The sequence below is a fragment of the Carassius carassius genome, chromosome 48, assembly GCF_963082965.1.
Source record: "Carassius carassius chromosome 48, fCarCar2.1, whole genome shotgun sequence".
NCBI lineage: Eukaryota > Metazoa > Chordata > Actinopteri > Cypriniformes > Cyprinidae > Carassius > Carassius carassius.
The window spans coordinates 21,001,353-21,022,581 of NC_081802.1; the positions used below are offsets into that span (position 1 = coordinate 21,001,353).

Here is a 21,229-nt window from a genome sequence, read left to right on the forward strand (position 1 = left end):
GTCTCCTCTTGACTGATATTGAAATCCTCTGACATACTTCCGTGTACAGCAGTGAGCGCAAGCTACATTAAAGTGTTTATTAAGTTTTAAATATATGGATATTTTTCTTACAAAAACGCATCAATTCATCACAGGAGGCCTTTGTTCACTCCCCAGAGCTGTGTGAGGCCCTTTTTTATGGATGGGCACTTTTTATTTAACTTCTTTTGGACTGATGCATGCAACACCCACTGAGTGGCATTAAACAGCTTGAAAGATCAAAGACAATATTTATATAACTCTGACTGGATTCGTCTAAAAGAAGAAAGTCATATACACCTAGGATTCCACGGGGGTGAGTAAAACACAGCCTAATTTTCATTTTTGGGTGAAATAACCCTTTAAGATATTACTAAGGTAAAAAAGAAAAGTAAAGAAAATTACCAATTAAGAAAACATTTTAGTGTTAGTGTTTATTAGTTTTTTTTTTCTTCTAGTTCTAGTGCAGAATGAGGAATCAACTAGTCAGTCCCACATCCCTATAGTTTCTAAACGATGATGCCTTCAAAACAGTAACAGAGTTATAATTAAAGAAAAGAGGATACTTTTCCTTGATTTACTTGTCCCAGAGTTCACGGTTTAATTTATTTAATAATACATTATTTTAAAAAGAGATGGTTATGATGGTAATACAGGGCCAGTGCATTAACCTGGGGATACAAACTGTTTGTATCACTTGTCTTGTCTGTTTGGATTTATTTGGACATTCACCCTTACCCGAGGCTGATGTGTACCGCAGGGATAGCCATTATGCACATCCCAGTCCTTATAACTTGTTCTCATTCACACTGTCTCTTTAGCATTCGCACTAATTCCCTCGTGCTGTTTTTTGAACTGTGAACTTTGTTTCTGTGTCAGTATTTGAATGAGATTCTTCAGGAGCACAAGCAGCCTATTGTGTCCACCGTGTCCCCCGCAGATGTTCAGGCCGCCTTCAACACCATCGTCACCAGGATTCAACGATTGTAAGCCTCACTGGCCACAGAAATTCCTCACTGTGCACTCACAATACACAAATAAACCCTAGCACGCTTTACAAGTGAGAACATTAATTGAGTGGGTATTTTTGTGAGAACTAGAGTATGATTTTTTGTCTTTTGGTGTTTGTCGTTGTGTCAGCTGCAACTGTAATGCACAAACACCACCCACCATTAAAGTGGCAGTGGCGGGCGATCAGAGTTACCTCAGCACGGTCCTTCGCTGCTTTGTGGAGCAGCTCGCCAACAAAACGCCCGATTGGTTGAGCTACATTCGGTTTCTAGTCATTCCTGTCGGTAAGCAGAATAAAGCATCTGAAGCACATGGCAAAATTATCCCTCAAATGAGAGATGTTATGATAATGACAATGGGTTTTCATAGCTGCCTTTTCCTATACACCACCCTCAGTAAAACTGTATGTGTCAGAAAAACATGAAGACAGATTTTGTGACAGATTTTTTTTATTTCTGTTTTGGCAGCTTAATGGGAGGGTTCATACAATTCAATTAAAACATGTATTGTGTTTCTAATAGAGTTGCCACCCAGCAGGTGGTATTATTAATGCACCAAAGCCAGTTTTTAGACATATTTGGTGCTTAGTGAGTGTTTATTTTGGACTTTTTTTAATCTGATGTGAAAGACAACCAATTTATTCTCTTGTATTTCTTAAATGTGAACCAAATGTACTTTGTTTTTGATCAGGTTGCCATCCACTGGCCAAGTACATCTCAACATTTGACAGTAAGTTCAATAACATCTTCATGGACGCCGGATGGAGGGACGTGTTCGGGAGGTTAGAAGCTCCTAATTCAGGTTAGAGTCTCTGCTAATATGGGCTCTTCAAATTGATGCCTTTATTATCCGATTTAATGCTGGTTCTTATTGTGTTGTTTAAAAATGTCCACAGATAATATTGATGTGGCCGGACGGGTCTCACAGTATCTGGGTGGAGCCAACCTCTCCCACCAGTTCCCAATTTCCGAAGCAATGCTCACCTATAAACAAAAAAGGTATGGTCTTGTGTATGCATGCTTGAGAATATCTAATTAATGATGTGGCATGTGTCAGTAGACACGTTTTTATTAAAGATTTGCACAAAACTTTGGCGATATTTTATAAATGTTGATTAAAAAAGTATTGTGAATTGACGGCGTGAATTGAAGTCTTGTGATAAGTCATGGCAATGGATTTTGACTACACTAGCCATTATATTTAATTGAAGGAGGATTATGCGTGTATCTTGACAGAAGCTGTGCGGAGAGGAATGATCATGTGACTTTTTACGAACGCCACGTGACTTGTTAATGCGAGAAAAAAAAAAAAAAAGACCATTTGCATTCCATTGCAGTTTTGCGAAATATTGCTTTTTCGAATTGCCTGAAAAACCACCTCATGTAAGTGTGAAAACATGTTTCAGGTGTATTTTCAATTCGCAATTTCAATTTGCGCAATTATAAGGGTAATGGAAACGCAGCTACTGATACTTAAATGTAGTGTGTTTGTTCACCATCTGGTCAAAATACAGTTAAAAGGGTTAATCTTACAAAATTTACAGAGATACTAAAGCCATATTTTACTTCAATTTCAAAAGAAAAACGTATAAATTATGTTTTAGTTCAAGAAAATTTTGGCTTTTTTATTACAGTATACAGTAAAGAATCTAATGAAAATCACCACTGATAATGACAAAAAAGTACAACTGTGTGCTGATACACTGCACTAATGATAATTTAGGGGAAATCTGATTGATTGTCATAAAATAATCTTAATAGTACTTAAAGACTTACTCTTCTAAATGCAAAACCGTCTTTTAATGCAAAATATAAAAATATGAGGTGAAATGTTACAAGGACATGTTTAATGAGATTCACTCAACGAATTATTATGGGGATCATAATCATTATCGTCAATAAAGTCCATAAAGTAGATCAAACAATCAGTTACACTTACACTTTTTTTTTATTGTCACTTGTTTGTTTGACCTTGTTTTATTTTGTCATTAAGAAGTGGATGTGTGTTGAGGATGGCGAAGTAACCGTTATGCTTTGGGTTTTTCCCTCCTTTTGTTTTGTTTTTGCCTTCAAGGAAGAGAAGTTTGTATTTTGATTTTTACATCAGGTACCTAATCGTGTGTTTGGGATGATGTGAATGTTTGCTGTGGTTTAAATCACTCATGCTCTCAGTATGTTAACCTCACAAACCTGTCGCGTGAATACTAGTTTCTGCTCACTGTGTGTTTCATGTTCATAATTCAGTCTTTTTGTGTCTTTAACTGATTTAGTTTGGTTTGAGTTTAACAGATTTGGAGATGATGACTAACTTTGAAAAGAGACGAGTAGTGGTTAAAAATGTGGTGACTGAAAGGTTACAGGTTTGGGAATGAAGGATCATGGAAATCCTGTTTTTACCACTGGTAGTCTGTGCTAAATGAGTCCAGTGAAAAAGAATCATCCAAATACAGGATGAAACATAGTACATACTGACTGGAACATAAAAATGTGATAGTCTGCAGTTCGGCAGCCGTAGGACAAGCTTAAATACAATAGGTCATACAACCAATTATCACTTTGAAGCCGAACAAACTAGAGAAAGATAAAGAGAGATATACAGAGAGAAACCCAGGGATACAGAAAGAGATAGAACACCTATAGAGAGGTAACAGGGAAATTAATGAAGTGAGAATGGACAGCAGAGGATGAGTGTTGTACTGCAGGTGTTTCATCAGACCACATAAAAAAAATCTAAAATAACTCCAACCCTTCCTCACCATCATTTTACAATTGTATTAGCTGATGCATTTGAGCAGGGCCTAAAAAAAGTGTAATAATTTTCAGAGCCCGTTCTATTTCTATAATGTTGTGCATTACATGTTCTGAGTGAAATTTTCAATGAGGAAAATACATTTAGAACGGAACTTGATTTCACCCATTGAAAATTAATTAGAGGGTCTTGAAGTCACATTTTACAATGTTGTTTATGCTCCCTGGCCAAGCAAATCAAAACTAAAGAAAGTTAATGATTGAGAAGTTTGCTCCAATCAAAAGTCAAGTGGTTTGAACAACAAAACATGCAGGAATAAAAAACTAAAACAGGAAATCACGTCATAGAGAGACAGGCCAATACGTCTCTTAAAATACAAAATAATTAGATTAGTTTTTTTCTAACATCGCAAGGTTGGTCAATGTCATGTGGTGCAACTCTATAGTAATTTGATATTTTTTAAGAATAAGATCATTTTAAAACATTTTTTAAAAGTAATGATTAAGTTGTGCACAAATGTATTCACGGTATAGGGAAAAAATGTTGGATTTAAACTTTTACATTTAAAATTAAATTGTTAAATTTAAACTTTTCTTAAAAATGGTAAAAAACCTGGCACATGCATTATAATTATAATTAGTTGCGACACCTAAAGTAGATGTTTGGAAGCAGAGAGCTTCTTCAGATTTGTGATTGGTCTTTGTACATGTTAGCCAGACACTAAAGCTGCAATGTGGATCAGGCTTTATGCTGACAGTCAAGTCTACAGCACAATAATACATGCTGGCTCTGTTTGTCAACTACAATCAACTAAAATCAGAATCTTGGAAGTTCCTTGTGTTCTGGTTTCTTGAGTGTTGGTGAGCAGCTTTTTTCAGTTGTAGACGACTCTTGGGAAGAGTCATGAAAGATTAAAAAATTATATAACAGTGAACTCAGTAATGAAGCGCCCCCATAGCCTGCGGCCTTACACCCCCTGATTGGTGGAGGATGTAAGAAGCTATCCCAGCGTCCTCTCATGGCATGAGCCCTCACACTCACTGTGGTCTCACAGCACTATGTCAACTAGAGGGCACCACTCTGTGTCACACTATCTGATCTGACACCCCCATTCTCACCCCCCACACCCCGAAGACTTCACACACATCTCACAGACCATCCACCCTTATTGACAGCTTAACATTACACGAGCTGTCAGCCCTGTGCTAACCACTCACTCCTGTTTGACCTCCACAGCCCTGATGAAGACTCCTGCCAGAAGTTTGTCCCATTCATTGGGGTGAGAAATGCTTTCTCTTTCATTTCCTCTCTGTTGCTGTTCTAAAGTGTCGGCTGCACTTTCCACAAATATACTTGGTTGTCCAATTACAAAAACATTAGAGCCACATATCCCATGTTTGTTATAGTGGGAAGTATATATATTTCCTATATTATATTAATTATAAATAAATACTGAATCTTAAACGTATATCAGTATATCATTTAAATAGCCTAAAAACAATGTTTAAGCACCATCCTGTTATTGCATGGTTTTCCCTTGTTACACAAAATCACAAATTCCTGACACAATCTCATCCCATTTTCTAAATTTTCACACAAATTTGTAAGCTCAACCTCATGAAGCTCAACCATTCATTCCTGTTACCACAGCTATAATAACAAAACAAAAGTGTTATCTACAAAAAATTTGATGCAGGAAAATAATGATAATAATTCAGAGATTTTGGCAACAGGGTTGCAAAAATTGCAAACTTCATTTAAAATAGATATAAAATAAAACAGCTCATATAATATTTGGTTTGACCTTTTGAAGTGGGTAAGCAAACATTTTTACTTCCTTTATTTTTGTGAGAAAAAAAAATAAGACTTACACATTTTCACAAGTTTCAGGTTTTTTTTTCCAGATTTTAACAAACAGGGAACCATTAATAGCATTAACTATATGTTCTGCACTTTTAAGTGTAAAAAACAAGATTTTACACAGCTATCATATTTGTGAGTATTAGAAGTAATTTTTTATACTAAATTTAATTTGTTCATTGTGTAGAGCAAATTATGTACTGGTTACTATATATTGTATATTGTATATATTGTACTATATGATTAAATATTTGAAACAAAATTGTGTAAAAGGTAAACTTTAGATAAACAACAGTATGCTACATTTCTTTTGCATTATTGTCACAACTTGTCTTGATTACATGTGTACATTTCCAGTTATCTATAATATTGTATAACGTCGGATTAACTTTTGTAATTTTGATCAAGAACAAAATGTTATAAATCACAACTGATATCACTAACAGCTGGTTCCATCACATTAAACATGTAATGTTAAGTCTAGAGCATTGCATTGTGGGATACAGTATTGTGCACAATGCTGGATGTATATTGCACATTTTGTGGATATTCTGTGCATTCAAAAAATACTACATAAACTATGCTGTACCAAACATACCCGACCATTGTAATTTAGTTTTTGGATTTGTTTTCCTGCAGTTGGTGAAAGTGGGAATTGTGGAGCACAGCTTATCTACATCAGGTAGGATTTATTTGATTCAAGACCACAATGAAAACCAATAACAGCAGTGAAACATGATTGATGTGTTTTTGTGTGTGTCGTCGGGCAGTGGACTCTGATGACGCAGTGATGGTGGGCAGTGTGAACATGCTCTCCTCACCTCCAGCACAGACGGGAACACCATACGGGAAAGACATGACCTCCACCCCTCCGTCATCCCCCTCTGTTACTGCCAGTCTCTCTGGAGCAGGGTATGAGAAACTGTGCAAATGTGGCTAAACGCCAAAGAATCCTGATTGTTGTCCCAGACAACATACCACAAACCTTTTCAGTGGGAAATAAGGTTGGAAATTATCATGAGGATGAGTCAGACATGACCATTCAACCCTGTTACCAAAGTTACCAAGTTTAGTGTTAAGATTAAGATTAACATTAAGATTGCTGATCATTTTCCTGGACAACATAATGTAAACCATTTCAATGGGAAAAAAATTAGGTTGGAAATGGAAGTCGAACATGACCATTGATGTCAGTGGAAAAAGACACGTGAAACACCTTGCTGTACATATATTATACACTTATATCTCAAACGTATGTGTATGCAGTTCTCCAGGCACTGGGGGGGAGGTGATGGGTCTTCAAGTGGACTACTGGACGTTACAGGGCGCAGAGAAGAAGAAAGAGGGGGAAAAAAGAGATGTGGGAAGTAAGTACACGCTTAAGAGCAACTTCCGCTCGCTGCAGGTTTCCCGAATCCCCAGCGGAGGAGAGCCAACACCCCCTTCTGGAATGGCCATGACCGTTGTCATGAAGGAGAAAAACAAGAAAGGTGTGTTCGGTGAAAATGAGACTTGTAAAGCTGAAAAAGTGGTTAATTTGTCTCCCATGTGTTGTTACTACTGCTTCACGTCTGGTTTCCTTCTACTCTCAGTGATTTTCCTGAGCAAGAAGCTGAAAGAGAAGGATGTGGACTCTAAGAGTCAGGTGATAGACAGCATCAGCAGACTCATCTGCACCGCTAAACACCAGCATACCATGCTGAAGGGTAAATGACACAGACACAAACCTACACAATTCAGTGTAGAAACTCCAAGCAGAGCAAGTTCAGAATGAATGTGTAATATGTTGGTTGTACTCTACTGCCACCCTGTGGTCACTTGTCTACTTGTAATTGCAGAACCTGACTTTACCAAGTGCGACATCCCAGCTAACAGAATTTTGTCCAAATATTCAGTGTTGGATCTGGGAACATAAAAAATTGTAAAAAAAAATTGGCGTTAAAGGAATAGTTGTAAAAGTTATGATGTTCTTCAAACATACAACTTAATTTTGATTTTAAATTCAACATTCTAGGGACTTTAATTTGTAACATTCCAAAAACATACTAATGTTAGTAGAATGTTACTTGAAGGTTAGTATGATGTTCCTGAGACATTCTTTCAATAATTCAAACCCCTGCTGTGAACAAGCTGTGAGACATAAGAACACAAACTACAACTTTCTTCAGTCACAGCCTTAGATTAACTGAAAATAAAAGACACTAAATCTCTCAAGATCTGATAAAAAACTCCACAAACAGCATTTCCAGCTTCAATTTTTACTAACCACATTGACTTTATTTCTGTCAGACATCTACATCAGTTCTTATTGAGAATTAACAGAGGTTTAGATGTGGATGTCTTATTGAAATTGTTTTGCGTTGGGTCACCGTCATGGTGATCAGTGTTTGAGTTGGGCTCTTGACCCTTGACTTTTTTTGAGTTGCTTCTTTTGCAGCAATTGCAGGTGTTTTCAGAAAACGATAGTGTCGGTAAAGCCATTTATAATTTAACTAAAAATTATGTTTCAAATAAATGCTGTTCATTTGAATGTTCTATTCATCAACGCATACTGAACAAAAAAATCACAGTTTCCACTAAAGTATTAATTACAACTGTTTTCAAAATTGTTAATAATCAGAAATGTTTCTTGAGCAGCAAATCAGTATATTACAATGATTTCTGAAGATCATGTGACACTGAAGACTGGAGGAATGATGCTGAAAATTTAGCTTTGATCTCAGGAATAAATTAGATTTTAAAATATATTCAAATAGAAAAAAGTTATTTTAAATTGTAATATTGTTTTACAATATTATTGTTTACTGTATCTTTTGTACTAAGTTTTAACAGTAGTGTACGTATATCATAAACACTGTATTTCAGCATTTATTACAGATATATATCAAAACGATCAAGAAATTTGGTTCAATATGATTCAACTTAGATTTGGTGAATTAAAAATCTGGATAAGACATGATTGCAGTATGTTTTTATAATAATTATAAATTTGCTATTAGATATTTTATTGTGTGACTTCTAACAGCAGGCACTTAAACTGTCTTTGTCTCTGCAGTGTCCATCGATGGCGTAGAGTGGCATGACGTGAAGTTTTTCCAGCTGGCCGCGCAGTGGCCGACTCACGTGAAACACTTCCCTGTAGGAATCTTTGGCTACAGCAAACCCATGTGACCTGCTGCTGCCATTTACGGATGGGGGATAAAACAGACAACTGGATTTTCCTGTGGAAATGGACAATATAAAAGCCTGTGTCCTCAACAGAAATGTTGTTAGTGATGTTACTTGTCATTTTTGTTGCTTTGGCAGTGGAAGGATCATTGGTGTGTTTGAAACAAGCACTGTCTTTTATTTCAAGATGAGCAGCACATGTTGTGGTAGGAATTGTACCGGCACGTACAGCAGCTTCAGTTTGCACTTTGTTGGGTTAAAGTTTGTTATTATTTCTGTGAAATTTTCTGTGTTGATAATTGTTCTGTGTACAATATTATAGGGTGGGATTTATGAATTGAGCTTGATTGAATTTGTATTCTAAAAGTTTGTGTGGAAGAGGTTGTCTTATGACAGATTTGTGTGAGGAACAGTTCTCCGTAGCTTTTAGATCTCATCTGTGCCAGTTTGGATATCCGTGGATTGATGATGACAGAAAATTAAATTTGGTGTAAACTGTGGAAGTGGGAGGGGCCACATAACTGGTGGAAGGAGTTTGTTGATAGATTTTAGTGTTATCTGTCAATTCTAAAGGGCACTACCTTTAAATTTTAGTAAAGAACACATTTAGGTTAAGTAAAGTGTCTTTGATTATTTAATACAGTACTTTATAATTTAATTACTGGATGAATATGAAAGGCGTGTTGAGGGGGATGGGAACACATTTGGACTAGTGATGCTTTGGCAGCTTGTGTGGGTTCAATCTAAAGGGCGATCTCAGTTTGTAAAATGTTAAATGCTTTAAAAAGCCCTTTAAATCGTTTTATTCCCTCTGTGTGGGGCAATGAGCAGATATTTTCACTTTTTACTCTTTTAACATTTCTACATTCCATCTCTGATCAGTCATGGGGACAGTGTTACCAAGTGTTTTCAGAAAGGTTGTGTCTTTGTGTTGAATACAGGGTCCAGTTACTGCCGGCTAATAAGGGCTCATACTACAAGATTGTTGGGATGATAACAGGACGTCCGGACAACTTTTTGTAACTTCTGTGGTGGATCTATTTTATGTTTTTTCACTCTTCAAAGAGAGAGAGAGAGATAGAGAGAGAGAGAGAGAGAGAGAGAGAGAGAGAGAGAAAGAAAGGGGTTTTCAGTATTAATTTCATTGAGTTTGCTGTTATGGCTTATGGCGTTATTTTACAGCCAAGTGCAAACTGTGATATAGTTACAATGCGCATAAAATGGATGTTTTTTGTGTCTTTCATGAACATAACTGTTATCGTTCTTTTTATTGACTGTTTTAACCAAGTTTCTGTACTGGTTTTGTTTTCTTTTGAGGTGGACTGCTGAGGTTTGTTCAACCATTTTGGGCCTCTGGCTGTTTTTAAGCACTAATTTTAGGGCAAAATAAGATGGGTTTTTTTTCTTTTAATCTTTAAAACTGAGAGAACACTAATATTTGATCTGTCTGTTTCAAATAGAAATGCAGACATTTGCACAAACCGTATTTTTAAGTTAGTATTGATTTTGAATGAACCACTGAGGAAAGCTTCTCTTCTTCTTCTAATTCTCTGTGTGTACATAAACGTACAGTATACTGCCATTTCATATACTTTATACTGATTCGAATTGTCACACAAATACTAAAATTATTTTAACCATGGCTGCATTGTGATTTTTTTAACATTTACTATTCGTTTTTCTATTTCCTTTTTAAAGGAGTTGAACTCTTTTATAGTGTTTTTCTTTTTTGTTTTGTTTTAAGACATTGACATGTAAATGAATATAAGAAAGTGAACCAGTGTGTTTTGTTGAGTGATTTTTTTTTCAGTATTTGATAAATACTTACTGGAGAATTGTGCAAATAAATGACAAATAATAAAAATATGTTTGTGTTGTTTGTTCTGAAATTGAAGACATTAAATTGTGTAAATGTTAAAGTATGATCATTTTTAGATTCATGTATTGTCACAATAAGGGGTTTTGTCTTTGTTCTCTCTGGACTCCATTTCCCATAAGCCCCTGCCTAGGTACTCATTATTGAACAACACCTGTTTCTTATCAGTGACACTATAATGGTTGCATTCACACACACATGGCTGATTATTGTTTAGTCTGTACCCTATTCCTAGTCTCCGTGTTTCCTTGCCTTGCCTTGCCTTGGTTTGCCTTCTTATTTTTTGACCTTGGACTGTTTATCAGATTACTCTTTTGTCTCGCCCTGGATAGTACCTGTTTGCTGGTGTTTGACCCTGCCTGTTTTGACCAATATTATGAATAAAAGCTGCATTTGGATTCTCAACTCTGTTGTCACACCTCCTACGTTACAGAATAATCAGCCACACCCGGATCCAGCAGCTTTATTCAGCAAACCACCCGAACCATGGACCCAGTAGACCAGCTATTACATCTTCCTCAAGGAGGCCTATCTATTGAGGAGTATGTTCACCAGTTCTGTGAGTTGTCATATCAAGTACCGCTTTATGATGAAGTTTTGTTTAAGGACTTGTTCCGTTTTGGACTCAGTGAACCAACTAAATCATTGTTACCTGGAGTGGAGTTTAACGGTAGTTTGAGGGACAGTATGGACTATGTGCTGTTGTTATGTGGCTCTCCTTTTACTGTTGGAGAAGCAGAGTCTCTGCACAAAATGGCTGCCAGCTCAGAGACTTGCCACAAAATGGCAGCCATTCTAGAGTCTCGTCATGTCACAGCTGTCATCACAGAGTCAAGTCACCGATCTTCCTGTTTCACGTCATATCTCTGCAGATCTTCCAGAGCCTCATCACATCTCAGCTGATCATCCAGAGACTCGTCATGTCTCGGCTGACCTTCCAGAGTCTCGTCCTGTCTGCTGCAACCAGAAATCTGAGGTCAGTTCATTGGTACTCCCGACTGGTGTCTAACATACACCTGGCATACACATAACATACTAATATGCTTTTATTATCCAAATCCGTTAAAGGATTTTTAGGCTGCATTAATTAGGTAAACCGGAACCGGAAACACTTCCCATAACACCCTATGTACTTGCTACATCATTAGAAGAATGGCATCTACGCTAATATTTGTCTGTTTCTCTCTTGTTCCGAGGTCACCGTGGCCACCAGATCCAGTCTGTGTCCAGATCAGAGGGTCACTGCAGTCACCCGGATCCAGTACGTATCCAGACCAGATGGTGGATCAGCACCTAGAAAGGACCTCTACATCCCTGAAAGACAGCGGAGACCAGGACAACTAGAGCCCCAGATACAGATCCCCTGTAAAGACCTTGTCTCAGAGGAGCACCAGGACAAGACCACAGGAAACAGATGATTCTTCTGCACAATCTGACTTTGCTGCAGCCTGGAATTGAACTACTGGTTTCGTCTGGTCAGAGGAGAACTGGCCCCCCAACTGAGCCTGGTTTCTCCCAAGGTTTTTTTCTCCATTCTGTCACCGATGGAGTTTCGGTTCCTTGCCGCTGTCGCCTTTGGCTTGCTTAGTTGGGGACACTTCATCTACAGCGATATTGTTGACTTGATTGCAAATAAATGCACAGACACTATTTAACTGAACAGAGATGACATCACTGAATCCAATGATGAACGGCCTTTAACTATCATTTTTTCATTATTGACACTGTTTTCCTAATGAATGTTGTTCAGTTGCTTTGACGCAATGTATTTTGTTTAAAGCGCTATATAAATAAAGGTGACATTGACATTGACATGGAGGATCCGCCGCTGGTGTCAGCACGCACATCTGGTACCCCCAAACCAAATCACTCCTCCTGCTCATGAACTCATTCCCCTTCTGCAGCACTTCCCGTATGGGGGGTTTCTTTATGGTGTATCTGGGCCGTGCACACCACCGTCGATTTGCTAGAGGTGGCAGCACCGGCTACAACATCAGAGGTGGTGGCTTACACTGCAGAACCTTCCGAGGTAGTGGTGTCTGCTGTGCTCCCAGAGGACATGGTTTCCACTGCAGTCTCTTCGGAGATGGCGGTACTTGCCTCAGTTCTTTGGGTGGTGGTGGCGTCCTGTAATAATCTCTGTGAACTGTCTGTTCTGGCCGAGGACGCCATTATTGAACACTCTGATTGTCCAGTCACGGCTATGGAGACCGTATGCAAACTCTCTGCCTGTCCTGTGATGGCTATGGAGACCGTATGCAAACTCTCTGCCTGTCTTGTGACGGCTATGGAGACCGTATGCAAACTCTCTACCTGTCCTGTGACGGCTATGGAGGCCGTATGTGGACTCTCTGATTGTCCAGTCATGGCTATGGAGACCATATGCAAACCCTCTGCCTGTCCTGTGATGGCTATGGAGACCGTATGCAAACTCTCTACCTGTCCTGTGACGGCTATGGAGGCCGTATTTGAACTCACTGATTGTCCAGTCATGGCTATGGAGACCGTATGCAAACTCTCTGCCTGTCCTGTGACGGCTATGGAGGCCGTATGTGGACTCTCTGATTGTCCAGTCATGGCTATGGAGACCATATGCAAACCCTCTGCCTGTCCTGTGATGGCTACGGAGACCGTATGCAAACTCTCTACCTGTCCTGTGACGGCTATGGAGGCCGTATTTGAACTCACTGATTGTCCAGTCATGGCTACGGAGACCGTATGCAAACTCTCTGCCTGTCCTGTGACGGCTATGGAGGCCATATTTGAACTCACTGATTGTCCAGTCATGGCCAAGGAAGTCATTTCAGAACTCTGTGTCTTCTCTACGATGCTGAATAGTCAAGTCAAGTCACCTTTATTTATATAGCGCTTTAAACAAAATACATTGCGTCAAAGCAACTGAACAACATTCATTAGGAAAACAGTGTGTCAATAATGCAAAATGATATTTAAAGGCAGTTCATCATTGAATTCAGTGATGTCATCTCTGTTCAGTTAAATAGTGTCTGTGCATTTATTTGCAATCAAGCCAACGATATCGCTGTAGAAGAATCATCTGTTTCCTGTGGTCTTGTCCTGGTGGTCCTCTGAGACAAGGTCTTTACAGGGGATCTGTATCTGGGGCTCTAGTTGTCCTGGTCTCCGCTGTCTTTCAGGGATGTAGAGGTCCTTTCTAGGTGCTGATCCACCTGGTCTGGATACGTACTGGATCCGGGTGACTGCAGTGACCCTCTGATCTGGATACAGACTGGATCTGGTGGCTACGGTGACCTCAGAATAAGAGAGAAACAGACAAATATTAGCCTAGATGCCATTCTTCTAATGATGTAGCAAGTACATAGAGTGTTATGGGAAGTGTTCCCGGTTCCGGTTTACCTAATTAATGCAGCCTAAAAATCCTTTAACGGATTTGGATATTAAAAGCATATTAGTATGTTATGTGTAAGCCAGGTTAAAGAGATGGGTCTTTAATCTAGATTTAAACTGCAAGAGTGTGTCTGCCTCCCGAACAATGTTAGGTAGGTTATTCCAGAGTTTAGGCGCCAAATAGGAAAAGGATCTGCCACCCGCAGTTGATTTTGATATTCTAGGTATTATCAAATTGTTTTGAGAACGTAGCGGACGTAGAGGATTATAATGTAAAAGGAGCTCATTCAAATACTGAGGTGCTAAACCATTCAGGGCTTTATAAGTAATAAGCAATATTTTAAAATCTATACAATGTTTGATAGGGAGCCAGTGCAGTGTTGACAGGACACTAATATGGCCATACTTCCTGGTTCTAGTAAGAACTCTTGCTGCTGCATTTTGGACTAGCTGTAGTTTGTTTATTAAGCATGCAGAACAACCACCCTATAAAGCATTACAATAATCTAACCTTGAGGTCATAAATGTATGGATTAACATTTCTGCATTTGACATTGAGAGCATAGGCCGTAATTTAGATATATTTTTGAGATGGAAAAATGCAGTTTTACAAATGCTAGAAACGTGGCTTTCTAAGGAAAGATTGCGATCAAATAGCACACCTAGGTTCCTAACTGATGACGAGGAATTGACAGAGGAACCATCAAGTCTTAGACAGTGTTCTAGGTTATTACAAGCTGAGTTTTTAGGTCCTATAATTAACACCTCTGTTTTTTCAGAATTTAGCAGTAAGAAATTACTCGTCATCCAGTTTTTTATATTGACTATGCATTCCATTAGTTTTTCAAATTGGTGTGTTTCACCGGGGCGCAAAGAAATATAGAGCTGAGTATCATCAGCATAACAGTGAAAGCTAACACCACTAGAGGGAAGTCGTGGCCTGGTGGTTAGAGAATTGGACTCCCAATCGAAAGGTTGTGAGTTCGAGTCCCGGGCCGGCAGGAATTGTGGGTGGGGGGAGTGCATGTACAGTTCTCTCTCCACCCTCAATACCACGACTTAGGTGCCCTTGAGCAAGGCACCGAACCCCCAACTGCTCCCCGGGCGCCGCAGCATAAATGGCTGCCCACTGCTCCGGGTGTGTGTCCACAGTGTGTGTGTGTGTGTTCACTGCTCTGTGTGTGTGCACTTTGGATGGGTTAAATGCAGAGCACAAATTCTGAGTATGGGTCACCATACTTGGCCGAATGTCACTTCACTTTCATGTTTCCTGATGATATCTCCCAAGGGTAACATATAAAGCGTGAATAGTAGCGGCCCTAGTACTGAGCCTTGAGGTACTCCATACTGCACTTGTGATCGATATGATACATCTTCATTCACTGCTACGAACTGATGGCGGTCATATAAGTACGATTTAAACCATGCTAATGCACTTCCACTGATGCCAACAAAGTGTTCAAGTCTATGCAAAAGAATGTTGTGGTCAATTGTGTCAAACGCAGCACTAAGATCCAATAAAACTAATAGAGAGATACACCCACGATCAGATGATAAGAGCAGATCATTTGTAACTCTAAGAAGATCAGTCTCAGTACTATGATACGGTCTAAATCCTGACTGGAAATCCTCACATATACCATTTTTCTCTAAGAATGAATATAATTGTGAGGATTTCTAGTATCTTGGACAGAAAAGGGAAATTCGAGATTGGTCTATAATTAACTAGTTCTTTGGGGCCAAGTTGTGGTTTTTTGATGAGAGGCTTAATAACAGCCAGTTTGAAGGTTTTGTGGACATATCCTAATGACAATGAGGAATTAATAATAGTCAGAAGAATAGTCTGGAAGCACCTCTTTTAGGAGCTTAGATGGTGTAGGGTCTAACATACATGTTGTTTGTTTAAATGAATTAACAAGTTATACAATTCTTCCTCTCCTATAGTAGAGAATGAGTGGAACTGTTCCTCAGGGGGTCTATAGTGCACTGTCTGATGTGTTACTGTAGCTGACAGCTGAATGGTTGCAATTTTATCTCTAATAGTATCGATTTTAGAAGTAAAGTAGTTCATAAAGTCATTACTGCTGTGGTGTTGGGAAATGTCAACACTTGTTGAGGGTTTATTTTTCATTAATTTAGCCACTGTATTGAATAAATACCTGGGGTTATGTTTGTTTTCTTCTAAAAGAGAAGAAAAGTAATCGGATCTAGCAGTTTTTAATGCTTTTCTGTAGGATAGGTTACTTTCCCGCCAAGCAATACGAAATACCTCTAGTTTGGTTTTCCTCCAGCTGCGCTCCATTTTTCGGGCTGCTCTCTTTAGGGTGCGAGTATGCTCATTATACCATGGTGTCAAACTGTTTTCCTTAACCTTCCTTAAGCGTAAAGAAGCAACTTTATTTAAAGTGCTAAAAAAGAGAGAGTTCATAGTTTCTGTTACATCATCAAGTTGTTCTGAGGTTTTGGATATGCTAAGGAATTTGGATACATCAGGAAGATAACTTAAAAAGCAGTCTTTTTTGGTAGAAGGGATGGTTCTTCCATACTTGTATCAAGAAGTAGAATTTACAATTTTGGCTATATGAAGTGTGCACAGAACTAAATAATGATCTGAGATATCATCACTTGGCCGAATAATTTCAACACTATCAACATCAATTCCATGTGACAGTATTAAATCTAGAGTATGATTCCGACAATGAAACGTGTTGTCTAACACCAAGAGTTCAGAATGTCTATAAATGCTGATCCCAATGCATCTTTTTCATTAGTGAAAGTGAAGTGACATTCAGCCAAGTATGGTGACCCATACTCAGAATTCGTGCTCTGCTTTTAACCCATCCAAAGTGCATACACACAGTGCAGTGATAACACACACACACTGTGAACACACACCCGGAGCAGTGGGCAGCCATTTATGCTGCGGCGCCCGGGGAGCAGTTGGGGGTTCAATGCCTTGCTCAAGGGCACCTAAGTCGTGGTATTGAAGGTGGAGAGAGAACTGTACATGCACTCCCCCCACCCACAATTCCTGCCGGCCCGAGGCGCGAACTCACAACCTTTCGATTGGGAGTCCGACTCTCTAACCATTAGGCCACGACTTCCCTATCAACATAGATATTAAAATCACCAAACTCTTTAATAAAGTCTGTATGGTGCCCTGGTGGCCTGTATACAGTAGCCAGTACAAACATAACAGGGGATTTATCATTAACATTTGTTTCTCTGGATAATGTTATATGAAACACCATTACTTCAAACGAGTTATACTTGAAGCCTACCCTCTGAGAAATCCTGAAAACGTTGTTATAAATTGAAGCAACACCTCCCCCTTTGCCTTTTAGACGCGGCTCATGTTTATAACAGTAATCTTGGGCGGTGGACTCATTTAAAATAATGTAATCATCAGGTTTTAGCCAGGTTTCTGTCAAACAGAGTACATCTATATTATGATCAGTGATCATATTATTTACAAAAAGTGTTTTCGTAGAAAGGGATCTGATATTCAATAAGCCAAGCTTTATCATTTGTTTATCCATATTGCTTCTGTTTTTTATTTGTTGAACCTCAATTAAATTGTTAATCTTAACTTGGTTTGGACATTTTTTTTTTTTCTAGTTCGGGGAACAGACACAGTCTGTATAGTGTGATATCTAGGTGAAAGAGTCTCTATGTGCTGAGAATTAGCTGACCTCTGTGATGGGAGGCAGCTAGCAGACGGTCGGTTTAGCCAGTCTGTCTGCTTCCTGACCTGGGCCCCAGTTAGTCAAGTATAAACTCTAAGACTATTTGCCACATTTCTAGAGAGAAGAGTGGCGCCACCCCAGGAGGGATGAAGACCATCTCTTTTCAACAGGTCAGGTCTGCCCCAAAAGCTCGTCCAATTGTCTATGAAACCTATGTTATTCTGTGGGCACCACTTAGACATCCAGCCATTGAGTGATGACAATCTGCTATGCATCTCATCACCACGGTAAGCAGGGAGGGGACCAGAGCATATTACAGTGTCTGACATCGTGCTTGCAAGTTCACACACCTCTTTAATGTTATTTTTAGTGATCTCCGACTGGCGAAGTCGAACATCATTAGCACTGGCATGAATAACAATCTTACTGTATTTACGTTTAGCATTAGCCAGCACTTTTAAATTTGCCAAGATGTCAGGCGCTCTTGCTCCCGGTAAACATTTGACTATGGTGGCTGGTGTCTCTATATTCACGTTCCGTACAATAGAATCACCAATAACTAGAGCACTTTCATCAGGTTTCTCAGTGGGTGCATCACTGAGTGGGGAGAACCTGTTTAATGTTTTGATCGGAACAGAAGAGCGGTGTTTTGACCCACGACTACGCTGCCTCACCGTCACCCAGTTGCCCTGCTGCAGGGGCTCTGTTTCCGGAACCGAACAATGTACAGGAATCCCTGAGTTAGACGCATCCAAAGCCGTATCTAGAGCCCTAACATTCTTACTGTCCTCAATTAAAGTTTGGATGCGTGTCTCTAATTCTGAAATCTTCTCTCAGCCTGACTATTTCCCTGCATTTATCACATGTGAATCCCTCATCTGCGACAGAGATAGATAAACTGTACATGTGGCAAGAGGTGCAAATAACAATAACAGGAGAAGCCATTACTCACCGTGTTTGATAAAATATTCTTACTGCGGTTGTTTGATGAACTTGTGAAAAACTGGAGCAAGAGAGAGGAGAGGAGAAAAGAAAACAGCGATAGGTTCGAATGTAAACGCTATTGTCAAGCTAACCAGTGCTAACGCTTTGCAGGTGTACTGCACTCACGGATATAAAATAAAAGTGAACGATCAAAATTAATCTGATAAGATTGATCGATAATATCAGAAATATGGTGTGAATTAAGTAATATTTTACCACTTTAAAAAACATAGAGTTACAGTAAGATAGAGATTATAGAGAAAAAATAAAATAAAAACAGCTACACGGAGCTACGATTAGCTACAGAAGGCCAACAGGAAGTTTTGATGCCTTCAGTGTGAATCTACAATTTTCATAGTCATGAAAATAAAGAAAACTCTTTTAATGAAAAGGTGTGTCAAAACTATGAATTAACACATGTGGAATTGTATATGGAATTATATACATAACAAAAAAGTGTGAAACAACTGAAAATATGTCATATTGTAGGTTCTTCAAAGTAGCCACCTTTTTCTTTGATTACTGCTTTGCACACTCTTGGCATTCTCTTGATGAGCTTCAAGAGGTAGTCACCTGAAATGGTCTTCCAACAGTCTTGAAGGAGTTCCCCGAGAGATGCTTAGCACTTGTTGGCCCTTTTGCCTTCTGTCTGCAGTCCAGCTCACCCCTAAACCATCTCGATTGGGTTCAGGTCCGGTGACTGTGGAGGCCAGGTCATCTGGCGCAGCACCCCATCACTCTCCTTCTTGCTCAAATAGCCCTTGATGCCTTCAGTGTGACTCTACAATTTTCATAGTCATGAAAATAAAGAAAACTCTTTGAATGAGAAGGTGTGTCCAAACTTTTGGTCTGTACTGTATATTTATATATATATATATATATATATATACATATATATATATACAGTGTTGGGAAGGTTACTTTGGAAATGTAATAGGTTACAGATTACAAGTTACCCTATTTAAAATGTAATAGTAGTGTAACTTTTTTAATTACTTTAATAAAGTAATGTAACTAATTACTTTTGAGTACATTTTGATTACTTTTATAAATTTCTAATGAATGTTAATTTGCAACTGTTAATCATCTTCAACCATTTTACACCATGCAGGTTTAACCTTACAGTAGTGCTCAATACTGTCAGACTTTCACCATCCTTCATCACCTGAATTAAGATGATCACATTTGAACACATCCACCACACAATCAGACTTTAGTACTGCCTTTTACTTAGAGATTGATCTGAAGTTCAAAGCAGATTTAAAATCAAAAGAAATAGTTTATAGATACTGTTTTTGAAACCAAATCTTTGCATAACTACAGGCATCTAACTGCATCTAACAATGGTTTGGGGAAAAATAGTTAATAAAAAAAATAAAAGCATATACATCAACTCAAATACGGTTATCTAATAAGCATGTGTCCTATTTTGTTTACTAAACTCCTGAAACATTGGTGTCTTTCTGAAACACTGCTGTCTCTTTGTATATGATATGATGATAGTTTCTCAAAATAAGTAAAAAATGCTCATGAAGTGACTGTTCTAGAGATTAATTTCCATGAGGGGCGGACTGGGAAAAAAAATAGGCTGGGAAATCTCACACTCATACACCCACAACCCATTCTGAAACATGGACAACACTATTTTGTGTATGGACCTGACATGAAAAAGATTTGAATCCTTAGGTTGGGGGACTTGCAACCTAATTAAGAGTTCTCTCCTGAACTGCCCCGTCACTTCCATTATCCATCCATCTCTCTCATGACTTTAATACTGAAGATTTTTATTTGACTTTTACCATGTTTTGTAAGTGCAATTTTGTTTTTTTGGCAAATGAATTACCACTTGTATTTATTTTTACTACAAATTCCATAGTTAAACCATGGTTAGTGCCATACCAAAGGCTATATTAATTTTCCTAAGGGTTGTGTTTTTGTATCCACTAGCTCCCCCTAAACCTATGATAAAATATGATGATTTGTCTGCTAACTTACTACTGTAACATTACAAAAGATAATGACGTCGTTTATACAGTATTTTGAGTGATTGCGAGCAATGTGCTGCTGCTGCTTGACCAAGTAAACAAAGACAAAACTACATTAGCATATTTACAGATGAAACTGACCTGCACCTGAAACCTGAACAGAAGTGTCGCTTCTCTGCTCCAGCTGTGCGCTTACACATCTCACTCCGGTCTCTCTCTCTCGCATTGATTACTCGGAGTCTGATCCAAACCGTTCGGCGGAGGCGCGGAGAGCGCGCGAGCCCAACCATTGCCAGTCACGACTAACCGATTCATGATTTATTAGAGATTTAATTATCGTATGGCGGATTCGGAAATAATCGCTTTAGTATATTCGGCCTGCAATTATACAATAACAATATTAAAGTAGAAGGCCAAATCGTCTGCCAGGCCACCGGGAAAAGTCCCGGTTCTCCCAATGTCCAGTCAGCGCCTGATTTCCACAGACACGCAGAACGTGCAGGATTCATATTCAGTCTTTTTGCGGC

General features: G+C 38.8%; 1 protein-coding gene across 5 annotated transcripts in view; it reads left to right on the forward strand.

Moving 5' to 3' along the window:
- The window catches only part of LOC132131456 (phosphofurin acidic cluster sorting protein 2-like), a 68,893-nt gene extending 59,884 nt beyond the window's left edge, over positions 1-9,009 (forward strand). For 3 of the 5 annotated variants that reach the window (XM_059543481.1, XM_059543482.1, XM_059543486.1), the window contains 11 exons: positions 898-1,004; positions 1,159-1,313; positions 1,720-1,830; positions 1,925-2,027; positions 3,103-3,135; positions 5,014-5,056; positions 6,277-6,319; positions 6,408-6,549; positions 6,904-7,127; positions 7,230-7,343; positions 8,693-9,009. In XM_059543481.1, the coding sequence (XP_059399464.1) occupies positions 898-1,004; positions 1,159-1,313; positions 1,720-1,830; positions 1,925-2,027; positions 3,103-3,135; positions 5,014-5,056; positions 6,277-6,319; positions 6,408-6,549; positions 6,904-7,127; positions 7,230-7,343; positions 8,693-8,808 (1,191 nt within the window). In that variant the 3' untranslated portion in view covers positions 8,809-9,009. The remainder of the gene's footprint in view (positions 1-897; positions 1,005-1,158; positions 1,314-1,719; positions 1,831-1,924; positions 2,028-3,102; positions 3,136-5,013; positions 5,057-6,276; positions 6,320-6,407; positions 6,550-6,903; positions 7,128-7,229; positions 7,344-8,692) is intronic. The other 2 variants (XM_059543484.1, XM_059543485.1) reach the window with 1 other exon arrangement.
- The last annotated feature ends 12,220 nt before the right edge of the window (positions 9,010-21,229 follow it).